This window comes from Thamnophis elegans, chromosome 1 (genome assembly GCF_009769535.1).
Source record: "Thamnophis elegans isolate rThaEle1 chromosome 1, rThaEle1.pri, whole genome shotgun sequence".
NCBI classification, from domain to species: Eukaryota; Metazoa; Chordata; class Lepidosauria; order Squamata; family Colubridae; genus Thamnophis; species Thamnophis elegans.
The window spans coordinates 132,628,623-132,640,934 of NC_045541.1; the positions used below are offsets into that span (position 1 = coordinate 132,628,623).

The window sequence follows — 12,312 nt, forward strand, 5'->3', positions numbered from 1 at the left end:
TTCCAAAATGGAAATAAAACACTACAGAGCAAATAACAGAATTTCATAGAAAGAGTAGAGCAGAAAATAGAATAGGTCATATTGATGTTGCCATCTGTATGTAATGTTTAAAAAGCTTCAGCAATCATTTAAAAGGTTCATTCATTGTGACTAGCTCCTTAATGGATCAGAGGAAATGGAAAGTCACATGGTTACAGAAAATCTTCATACAACAAATGCTGTCTAGTTATAGTTAATTTTAATTTGTGGCAGTGATTCAATGCTTTGCAATCTTCTTTCTCACATATGCCCAGTCTCTTGACAATTTCCTTGTCAACAGAAGCAAGATGATGCAGGGATAAACCAGATTATTTTGAAAAATAGTTATAAATAGGGAAATCTACAAGTTAAGGATATTTGTAGAACATTTGCTACAATGCACTTAATTATATATTTACATCAAAACTATTTCTTGTGTGAAGTAATGATCAGTTAGAATTGAAAGGGATTTTGAAAATTGTCTGATCCATTATCTACCTTCACAATACAAGCATAAAGCTTAAAAGTCTGATGCATGTTTGCTGAAAAATAACATCAATGGGGGCTTATTCCTAAGAGGCAAATTGAGGACGGCATTATTACATTGCTTGTATTGCCTCCTGGGCTACTCTCTTATTCTGTAAATTCCAATAAAATAGAATCAGTATGGACTGGTGCCATCTTAAAGAACTTTATTTTAAAAACAAAAAATATGTATTGTACATGTATTCATTCCAAACTGCAGCCTGTATTGACAAGCAAATCTCAAAATAGTGAAGATACTCGGCTGTTGAAATCCAGATGCATAGCACAACCCTAACAAACGTAGCTTTATTTATACTCCCATCCTGAATAGAAACTGTAGTACTCACACCAAATACAAGCCCAAAGGCCAAGAGGGTTGTTTTAAAATGCCTCCTCCCATCTGTTTTTCAATGGGCCAAATGTGTAAATGCTACTGGCTGCTGGTAACCTGTAGTACAATGGACTGAGGCCACCTCTTCATTCATACTACAAAAGCATTGAAACATCAACAATGTGCTGTTTGTTTGCATTTCCAGCTAGAGGGGCCTGTGTGTTGATTCTCCCAGTTGATCTGATCAACTAGCAGGCATTGTACCACACCCAGATCTCATGAAAATGCAAATGTCACTTCTGTAAATGTAATAAAAAGAATAATTGCATTCAACCACACTGCCAGGAGGAATACAGTTCAGTCTAATCGGTCTGCAATTAGTAACTATTTTAGGGGGTGGAGGAGGCAACCATTGACGTTCTATACCTGCATGTGTAAGGAAATCAATCTTTTTAAGATGAAAAGTTTTGTATTAAAACACATGCTGCTTTAATCTGACCCTCTCTAATCTCCCTCCCCAAATAAGATTTGGTTGTTATTAATTGCAAAAGTCATTGGATGCTCCCTTACACAACGTAATCTTAAATATGCTCACTAGGGCATAAATGTAAAACTGAACATAGATTTAGTGTCAAACAAATATTTATAGTCTTATAGTTACATGTTTTTGTATGAAAAAGACCTTAACAAATTGCAATCCAATTTAGTACCTGTTTCTTCAGAAGTAATTTCTAACTTATGTCATGGGGCTTACTCCAGAGAAGCATACATGACTGCAGACTTGAACAGCAAATAAAAAAAAAATCCTACTCCATACATTTGGGACTGTTTCTGAATAAACCTAGGGAGGATGTTATCTCCCTGTGCATCTCTTTTTTAAAAGCCTATATATAACAAAATCCTTACAGCTGTAGAATTAAAAGGGGAAATGACAGGGAGAGAGAGAGACAGAGAACAAGAAAATGCTTAGTCAGCAGCTGTCCTGTAATATTAAAAGGTGAAATGTAAGTAGGCACAGTGCCAGTGTCTAGATAAGCTCAATGTGTGTGTACAAATGGCACAGAGTAAGTGTGTGTACAAATGGCACAGAATAAGTTAAAGACCTGTGACAGAATTAAGGGTATTCAAAAAGGTCAGCACATTTTGTCCTTTCTGTTGTTTATGCACTGGGCAAAAAAAAAAACCTTACTCAGGAACTATTAATATCAATTGAATTTATTACAATTTACTAAGCTCCAAGGCACATTACAGTGTTCTGTTAACTACAGAAATGTATAAAGGACAAACAGAGCATGTTTTCCATTTACAGCAATTTTGCTCTAGTGTTAAAAAGCTTCCGTGCATCAATAAAGCCAAAACAAAAACAATTAACAAAACAAAAACATGATTTAAATTTCTCAGATCAATAGAAAAAAATGAAACTTTTTACAAAGTTGCAACAAAAAAGTCTCTCCTAAATTACCCTACCATGTTGCAAAAGAATAAAAAGAAATAAAAACAGGAAAGAAAAGAAAAAGTGAAATACTAACATTCTGGGGCTGTAAAACATAAGCTGTCACCATTTTTGTAGCATTTTTTTAGGCATGACACTGGCCCTGGCAAACAAAAAGGGTATTTTCTTTTTCTTTTAGAGAAGTGCATACATTTACAAAAATACACACCAGCAGCAGGTAATTGCTAAAGGTTATTTAACCATGTACCTAGCCAACACACTGTCAAGGAAATGAGAAACAGGTATTATATGGTGACCAAACAATATTATATTCTGTTTTAACAAAACAAAACAAAAAAGAACAGCTCTATCCTTCAAATGAAGAAGGGTACATACCTTTGTTTCAAAATATAGAAACATACGACGAAAATAAGATCTATACATAAGACTAAACTTTTTGTAGTATTGTCCCATGTGTTTTGAATATTCACAATTCTACATCTTCAGATGGCTGAACAGCATTGGATTTGCTGTTTTGATTTCAAGGGTCTCTCTCCTTTTTCACTTTCACATCCCCAGCTAAAATGGTCGCAATTTCCCCTTGCATAAATGCCCAAGGTACGTTGGAACCTACTAAAGGGCATTTCTCTCCACTGGGGCAATAGACTTCACCAGTTGCCCCCTGAGCCTTGATACTCTCCCGAGAACAAGGGAAGCAGAACTTGTGACTGGGCACCGAAGGGCATTGCACAAAGTGTGTGTCTTCCAAGCGTTCGTGGCAAATGGTGCAGCACAGGGGTCCGCTATTGGCCATGGGCGAGTCTGGAATGTTTTGGGGGTGCACTTGGTCCATGCCAGGGTGGGTGTTGGGGGGTGGAGGGGCTACTTGCAAGTTCAGATCCCCATTGCGGGAAGCCAGGCGGCGTTGGCCTGGCACAGAGGCAGGGGACACTGGGCTGCTGCTGTTTCTCCGGGTTGAGGTGGTCGAGTGCACAGAACTGCCATCCTTGGGTGAATGGGCATTGCCCAGGGTATCAGCCACTGACATGAGTGCAGCCATGGGCGACTGTCCATTCTGTGGGGCTGATTCAGGTGGGGTGGTCCGGTTGGAATGAGGTCCCAAGGGTGGTGGAGGTGGCGGCACCCCACCAAAGCCACCTGCAGTCATGGTAAGCTTGAGTGCCTCACTCTGGCTAGCCATCCACTGCTGTCGCTGCTGCTCATCACTCAACTTGAGGCTGCCCTCTGATGCGGAGTCCGATGGCTCTGGAGAGGCCTTCCTCTTGCGCATGCCACCACTGCTGCCTGCACTGCTACTTCCCCCACCAGGCCCACGGCTAGAGGCTGGCCCACCTGACCCCGCACTAGAGGAGGAGGTAGGGACCCGGGGTAATGTGATAAGAGTAGTGGGGAGCATCGGGCAGGAAGCATCAAGGTAAGGCTGGGGTAGCATATCAGCACCCACCATCTCTTTGAAGAAGCGCACTGACTCAGGCAGGAGGTCACCCAGGAGACGCCAATCCCCTGAGCCATGTTTCTTCTCATATTCGAGGTACTTGAAGCCTGAGGAGAGCCCACGGCCAAAGTCTTTCATGCAGTCTTGGTACATTTGCTTGGCCACACCTGAGGCACTGGAAAACACTGTGCCAGAGCCACTAGGATATTCAATGAACAGCTTTAGCTCATAGTCCAGTCCAGGCTTAGAGACAGCATCAAAGGCGAAGATGCGGCCCAGCAGTGCATGGTCCTTCTTGAATCGCACTTCATAGGGTGTGCAACCAGCCAAGGTCAGCAGGGTTTCACGTACCAGCTTTGGCTTGCTGGCCCACTCCTCGGCACGGTTGCGGAGGCTCTCGCTCAGCTCTGCCAGTGCCTCAGCATTGCGCTGCTTCTCCTTTAGCTCCCGCTCTTGATCCCCGCTGCTTGACACAGAGCCCGGCCTCTTCCCACACGGGTCCCCTGAGGAAGACGTTGAGGAGGATGAGGACGATGAGGAAGATGAGGAGGAAGCTGGGGGGCCTCGCGGAGGGGGCAGTGCCACCCCAGAACTGGCCGGTCCATTGAGCAGCGTCTGGGGCAAGAGGTTGGGTGGCACGTTGAGCTGAGCCCCGCTGCTGCCAGAAGGGAGACCACTCACCAGCCCGCCGTGAGCTCCTCGCCTGGAGGATGAGGAGGAAGAAGAGTTCGGGCTCTGACGATTCAGCTCCGGCGGCCCGTCATCCGGCGCTTTGGGGAAGCCATTGGGTCCTCCCAGGCCGTTGGGGAGGCGCCCCGCATGGCTTCCACTCAGGCTGCCTGGAGGTGGCGGCGGCGGGTACTCAAAGCGGCCTCGTTGCTCGCTAAGCCCGTAGCGCTCTAGGCCCGAGGGTGCTTTCGAGGAGGCGGCGTCCACATGGTTAAGCCCCTGAACGGCGGCAGCAGCAGCAGCAGCCGCGGCCGCGGCCGCTTCTTTGGCCGACAGCGCGACGGCTTTGACGCTCACCGGAGGCGGCGGTCCTGGCGAGCGGCCGTCCTGGAAGCAGCCATGAGCCCGCTTGAGCTGCCGAGCGGTCTCGATGACAAACTCGATGCGGTCGGCTCCTTCGTAGTTGACGCAGCCTCGGCAGACGGGCTCGCTGAAATCCCAAATCATGGCCCAGGGCATGCGGGGCAGGTCGCACAGGTAGCAGGACTGCCGCCGCGAGGACGACACCTGCGCCGCCGACATGGCTGCCCGGCGAAGGGGCTCTTCTCTGACCCCGGGCGCTCTCTCCTCCTCCTGCCACCCTGAGGGGAATCTCCCAGGCTTCCTTCTTCCTTGAGCGCCTTTTACCTGGCCGGGCGGGAAGCTCTTCCAAGGGTCCTCGAGCGAGGGCCGGGGAGGGGGACTGAGTGCCCCGGCCGCTTCTTCAGCAACCACTTCCCGGCACTTCTTCCGACGGCGCCTGTAAGTAGCGGCTGTCCTTCCCCCTCCCTTCGCCTCTCCTCCTCCTCCTCCTCCTCCTCCTCTGGCGGTGTAGGATGCGGGAGGGAGAGGTGGTGAGGGAAAAGGCACAGAGGAGGAGGAGGAGAAGGAAGGCGGGGGGCTGAGAGGAGTCTGCTACCTGCTGCTTGACCCAAGCGGACCCCTTTCCCAACGGCGTGGAGAGACGGGTGGAGGGAGAGAGGGCGAGGGGGACACCGCACACAACGGCGCGCGGGCGCTCGGACCGCTCCGGGAAGTGGGTGCGCCTCAGGTTGGCGGCGGCATCATGACAAGCGGCGGGGCCGCCGGGTCGACTCACATCCTCGAGAGCCCCTCGGCATGCGACTGTGGGGGAAGCCCGAGAGTCACTCCGGACAGCTGCTGCTGCCGAGTCTTCCAAGCGCCGCTCTGCCCCTCCTCGCACGGCGCTCCATCCGCTTCTCGGCTACTCAGTTCAGATGCCACCTGGGTGGAGCGCTCACGTCACGGCAGGGCGCTTGCTCGCGCGCGCTCTCTCTCCCTCCCCGTTTCCCTCCCCTGCTTTTGCTTGTTCCCCTTTCTCGCACTGACTGAGTGACCGATTCACCAGCTTCTCCCCCCCTCCCCCTCTTTCCTCTGGGTGGAAGGAGGGGAGAGCCCACTTGTTCCACGGCTACTGCGCAGGCTCGGCACCCCGCCCATTTCCTCCTTCCCCTCCCCCCTCCCTCATGTGTACAACAGCTGAAGCGAGGCGAGCTGCTTCTTGGAAACCAAGGAGATTCTCTCTCTCTCTCTCTCTCTCTCTCTCTCTCTCTCTCTCTCTCTCTCTCACACACACACACACACACACACACACACACTTCCCCCCTCACAGTCACACACAAACATACCCCCCCCCCCTCTCTGACATGCAGCCTGGAGGCTATGTTTGGAAAATTAAACGCTGGGTTTCTCCCTCCCCCTCTCCTTCATGGCAGTTTTCCCCAAAGCAAACAGGCAGCCAGAAAAGCACATGCGGAAGATGATTGCGCGTTCCTGGCCGAGTTTTCTGCTTACAAACGTATCGGGTTTGTGTGTGTAAAGGGGCGGGAGGGAGAGATGATTTGGTGTAAAAAAAAAATTTTCCCCTTTCCGTTTTAGAGAACCGCAGCAGCGATCTTTTTTTAATCGCTAGCAATGACAGAGCTGTTAAATATGGGGCTGCTTTTTTTTTTTTTTTGCAAACTTCTCTTTGGTGGCCCCCAAATTATATTAATGACTGGGTGGGATTTTGCGAGGCCATTTATTTGCAATACTTACAAACCTTTTAGGTCACAACCTCCTCATATTTTGCAAAGCTTGCGTTCCCTTATGGTAAAAGGTTAGGGTCCTGTCTAGGTGTCTACTGAGCATAGTGGGAGATAAATGAATTTCATTCAGGATCTAAGGCTGCAAAGAACTTGTCCCTGAGGAATCTGTCGGCACCTCCTCCCCCAAACTCCCAGCTGCAAGTCAGTAACCGGGCTGGGTTTCTTTTTTTTTTTTTTTTTTTTTTTTTGCGCTTTGAAGTAACTGCTCTGCGCTTTCTATCCCCAAGAGAAAGATACCTATACCCCAGCATCGCTTGGAGGGGGTCTTTTGCAGCCGCCTGGAAGTTTAGCTCCCTTGGATCAAGAGAAGAGGGGCCGACTGCTTGGAATCCGGCTTCACAGCCCTGCCGTCCTTCCCTCCCCGTTTCCAAAGCCCGATTCGCTGCCTAGCTGGCGGTGCACTCGAGTTGCAAAGGGACCAGCCTGCGAGGCGTCCCTGAGCAGGCAGATCCAGGTTGCGTCACCGGCTTGCTCCAGCCCTTTGCCGAGTAATGAACTGTCCTGGGTGAGTCAACATTCCCCAGAGTGAGGAAACGGTGCTGCCCGCGGAGAAATTGTAGCATGTTATGGATGGGTTGGGCTGCACAACCCTTGCCTTGGCAATAATATTTGCTCAGCGCTTTCCTTCGATGCCAGGCGAGAGGGAAAACGAATTCAGAAAAAGGGCACCCGTTTCATTCGGAGTACAAAGGTAGGGTTGCACCTATGTAAATCCAAAATCAACACCTCAGCCAGCACCAGCCTTGAAAAAAATACATTTCAGGGATATTGTCAGATGGCGTCTCCTAGCATAGGAACATTTAGAGTTTAGACCTTCCTGATATATCTAGGAGTTTCGATTTAATGCAGTAATGCAAAAGCAAAAGTCGCCCTGGCCAAATGAGTATCCAAAGGCTGGCATAAACACAGCTGGAAGACAAGAGGCTAAGGATTATGGGAATTGCAGCATAGTTTGCAGGAGGTTGAATTAAACTTTTAGTTTTAAAAAGCCCATTTTCACAGGAAAACCCCTCTTAATTCCATGGTACATGCCCAAGATTGCAGTCCTAATCTGATTTGCTCCAGGCATCAGATATGACGATTGTGCAAACCACACCAACACCCCATACTCAAACAGGATTTATTAAATTACCGAATTTCTGGCTTCCCAAGGCTCAGAAGCAAACTGCATTGGACACATAGCTAGGCTAAATACGTGTTTGTGTGAATCCACAATTCCAAGGATTCTGCAGGCAAATCAGGGTTGAGTTGATACAATGAAGGTTGTTTATGACCTAGTATAGGTAGTCCTTCAGTTACAACCATAATTGAGCCCATAATTTGTGTTGCTAAGTGAAACATTAAGTGAGTTTTCTCCATTTTACAACCTTTTTGCCACAGTTAAGTGAATCATTGCATTTGTTAAGTTAGTAATATGGTTGTTAAGTGAACCTGGATTCCCCATTGACTTTGCTTGTCAGAAGACCAAAGGGAATCACATGACTGGGACATTGCAGCCATCACAATTATAAGTCAGTTGCTAAGTGTCTGAATTTTGATCACATGACCACGGGGATGCTGTAATGGTCATAAGTGTGAAAAACAGTCATAAGTCATTTTTTTCAGTGCCATTGTAACTTCAAACAGTCATTAAATGAACAAGGACTACCTATATCTCCTGTCAACCAGTTGTGGCTAAATCCCCAAATCCTGGTTTAAAAAGCATGCTTTGGAACATTATGTGAACATAGCATAAGATTTAAATAAGAGGCAGGAGTTGGAATGGGAGATTGCCTAACTAATTGGATAAGATGGTAAGTTGATAAGCTGACAAATTCTGAAAAGCTGGACTTCCTGGGACCATTGCATTGAGGAAGAACGTCAGAAAGAATCTTACCTTGATCCTCAGAGAGTGACCTTGGCTAACTGTCCTGAGAAGGTCTCAGAGCCTTTCAAGTGACTGCTGAATAGCTTAAGGCGGAAGCACAGAAGGAGGCTGGCAGTATACTTTGGAAGCAGAGGTGGTATTCAGCAGGTTCTGACAAGTTCTGGAGAACCGGTAGCAGAAATTTTGAGTAGTTCGGAGAACCGGTAAATGCCACCTCTGGCTGGCCCCGCCCCCATCTATTCTCTGCCTCCCAGTCCCAGCTGATTGGGAAGTAATGCGCATTTTTCAGTATCCTTCCCCTAGAGTGGGGTGGGAATGCGTATTTTGCAGTATCCCTCCCCTGGAGTGGGGTGGGACTAATTCCATAGCAACAGGCACTCTCATTCTCAAACTTGATTGGGTTCCCTCCCTCCCCGCCAGTCAAAACACCCTCTGGTTTCCAAAGTTTCCATTTCTGCTTCTCTGTGTTTATGAGATGCTAATAGTTAACTTGCCCATGGTTTGTTTAGTTAACTCAAGGTTCTCAGATTTGCAAGACACACCAAATCATAAACGAACCCATGATTTACTTGGGTTAAAATGTGACAGATTATTATATATGGGTAGCCTTCAATTTACATTTAGTGACCATTCAAAGTTACAAAGTTATGGCATGAAAACAATGACATGACTATTTTTCACAGTGCTGTAGTATCCCTATGGTCATGTGATCAAAATTCAGATGCTTGACAACTGACGGTCGCAGTGATCAGGTGATCACTTCTGCAACTTTCTGACAAGCAAAGTGAATGGGAAAGCCAGATTCACTTAACAGCCGTGTTACTAACAACAACTGTAGTGAGTCACTTAACAACTGTGGCAAGAAAGGTCGTAAAATGGGGCGAAAATCACCTAATTTTTTCACTTAGCAACATACATTTTTGGCTGAATTGTGGTCATAACTCAAGGACTACTTATCGTTCAGTTCAGTCAATTACACAAACATTGCCCAGTCTTTTAAGTTAATTGGTGCTTCTCTTTACAGCAGATTTCTTAACTCGCCTGTATGAAATTATTAGATTTGCACTTTTGATCCAGCAGCTAGAAAGAGCTAATTCCAGACCCTAGATCTGACTTCCCCGTTATCTGTCCTTGCAGGTACCTGATGCTCTTGCTAAAAGATCTTTCAACTTGGGGACAATGCCATCATGCTCTGAAGGCTTTCCTCTCAGCAAAGGGTTTCTCTCACAGCCTTGGGTTAGGTGCTTTCTGAGAAAGCTCCCCAGAAGGATCATGAATACCTATGGGAACTAAGGGATAGGTTAAGGCAGAAAATATGTGAGATTGTGACCCTACAATTCAATGATTAATCAATAACCCAATCAAAATAAATGAATATGAAGTAAATTTAAATTAAATGTCAATCAGCCATCCCAAACAAAACACACTCTCCTCTCAATAAGCATGAGTGGCAAAGATTAAAGAGTGCCCATCTGCTAAGGGGCAAAAATGCCAGGCCACATTTCTCTAAGCACCTTTCCTCAAGTGAGGGGGCAGAGCCAGTTTTGTCAGCAGCAAACTGATTCATCAAAAACAAAGGAGACTTATGGGAGAACCCAAAGATCCCATTTTAAAAGATGTTCGAAAGAACTGAACAATTTATCTACTCAACTATGTCAATTTGCTTACAACAAATAAACAAAGGGGGGGGGCGGGCAAGCAAAGAAGCCAGGCAGGAGGTGAGAGAAGGAAGGAGGCCCCTTGGCCAGCTGGTCACAGAAAGAAGGAGGGAAAGAGCAAAGGAAATAGAAAGAAGGGGCAAAGCAACCACTCCAGAGTACAGTTTCCCAGTCTATCCTGGCCCTCTCCAAATGGGGGGGCCTTGGGAGTTTTTGTTCTAAATATTCTAGTCCCACCTTAGGCATGAAAGCCGACTGGGTGACTTTGGGCCATTCATTCTCTCAGCCCAACCCACCTCACAGGGTGGTTGTGGGAAAAATAGGAGGAAAAAATACCAGTTCTGTTTGCCAGCTTGAGTGATTTATAAAAACCAAATAATCATGCCAGGTCAGGGGAAGCTACTTCTGTGGTCATCCGAAGCAGCATTTCCACCAGCTTGTGAGAGTGGTAAAGCACCATGTGTCATTAAGGAGTCATCAAACAAACATAGTACAGTATTAAACTATGCCTAGAAAAATACATGTGTGGAGGAAGGGCTTGGCTAGCAGTCTTGCATACTTGTATACTGGCCAGCAGACTTTCCGCATTATTGTAAATTTCAGAATTAAAAAATAAAGTTTTAAGTTATTGCCAAACTCAAGCAGCCTATTGTTGCTGAAAACTGCCATCTATAGAGCTGTGTTTCAAATCTCCACTGGATCTGAATAGCTATAAAGATCGCACCGAGTCTCACCTTGGCTATCTGCCTTAGGCAATTCTCATCGGAGCCCATTTTTGGCCCGGAATATCCACTGCTCTAGGCACATTTCTGTAGGTGCCAAAATAAGTAATGCTTTATGCAGTAACTTAAATCTGCAGCACTGTAAGTCACAACACATTAGCTTGTATTGAACAGCCTCCCTCAGATTATCATCCCCATCATTCCCTGACATGCTTGCTAAATATGATGAAGGTGGTTGTTTAAGGCATTTAGAGGAGGCCTGTTGGAGGAAACTTGATCTTTCAAATGACATAGGAACTATGATTTTTGTTGGAACCAAACCACCTCACACCCTATCTGGATTGGACTTGGTGCTGCCTTTAGAGGGTGGCCCCTGATTCAGTCGGTGCTTCTGTAAAATGCTCGAGGGAATGAAGTGGTGAATGGGTCAGATATTCCTTTTATGAAGGCAGATCATAGGCAAGCAATTTCCTTACAATGTTGGGCTGTGGCTGTAAATCTAGCCTCTGCCAGCACAGCTGGTTTGCTTTGGGGGGAAAGAAAGAGAGGAGAGCTGCGGGACTGTGTTCTTGCATTCCACAAATGTTTGCAAATGAGTTCCTGATTTGTGTCAAGTAAAAATTTGTCTCTAGGCTGCCAGAAGATGCCTGTCAAGACACCAATGTTATTCAGGGTGCAGTACTAGCCTCTTTTGTATTTTACTTTTGCTGCAGCTGAGAAACTCTTTTCTGTACAGCCCCTGGTTTTGTTCCACTTTGAAAATAAAGCCAGGAACTGTATCCCGTTGAGATGTAAAAATCTCATTAAAAAAAAAAAGATGTCTGCGATCCACCTTCCCCCTTTTCTCCAGTTTTAAATGACTCCGGTGCTTTTTTCACTCTATTCTCTCAGGTGACATTTTCTCAGTAAGGATTTACAAAACTCAGCTCTTTCCTCTCCTGGTTTCTGCTGCCTGCTTTTCCCATCTAATCTATGTCCCTTGTTGCCTTTCTTATAACAGAAAAGACTAAGCAATTGGTTTACCTCTGAATGCTATACTGGCTGCTGCCAGATTCTCATTGTCTCTCAAGTGAGAAAGCCAGATAAATCTTCCCCATTATCATCAACAGTAACCCTCTCTCCATTTTTACAGTTTTTCCTCCATTCCCCAGTTAAAAGACCTCTGATCAGTTCCCCCTCCCTTTTGTAGCACCTCACTGGCTGGCAGGAATTCCCTCAGGATAAAGACAGAGGCCAGAGGTGGAATCTGCATATCAGAAGGCCAGGGCAATCTTCCTTTCTGATTTCACACATACCGCAGGAGCACCCCAAAATGCATAGGAGGGACACCTTGAAACCAACACATACACAAAGCACACCCTCACACAAAGGACCAGTCCCCCCTATAAAACCAAGTCCCTGCACCCCATTTTCTTTGTAGACTACCTTCAAGAACAGAGCCTTTTGTTCTTGCGAATAAAACCTCCTTTTGCACAGTGTGTCTGGAT

General features: G+C 46.5%; 1 protein-coding gene across 1 annotated transcript; it reads right to left on the reverse strand.

The window, feature by feature from the left end:
* Window positions 1-693: 693 nt before the first annotated feature.
* On the reverse strand, window positions 694-5,102 carry IRF2BPL (interferon regulatory factor 2 binding protein like). Its single transcript, XM_032232055.1, has one exon. It carries the CDS (start codon window positions 5,011-5,013, stop codon window positions 2,848-2,850), a length of 2,166 nt encoding a protein of 721 aa, XP_032087946.1. The 5' UTR covers window positions 5,014-5,102; the 3' UTR covers window positions 694-2,847.
* Between the last annotated feature and the right edge of the window lie 7,210 nt (window positions 5,103-12,312).

What these genes read in the sequence shown, in the direction of transcription:
- IRF2BPL (XM_032232055.1), bottom strand. Translation starts at nt 5,013, where the DNA reads ATGTCGGCGGCGCAGGTGTCGTCCTCGCGGCGGCAGTCCTGCTACCTG.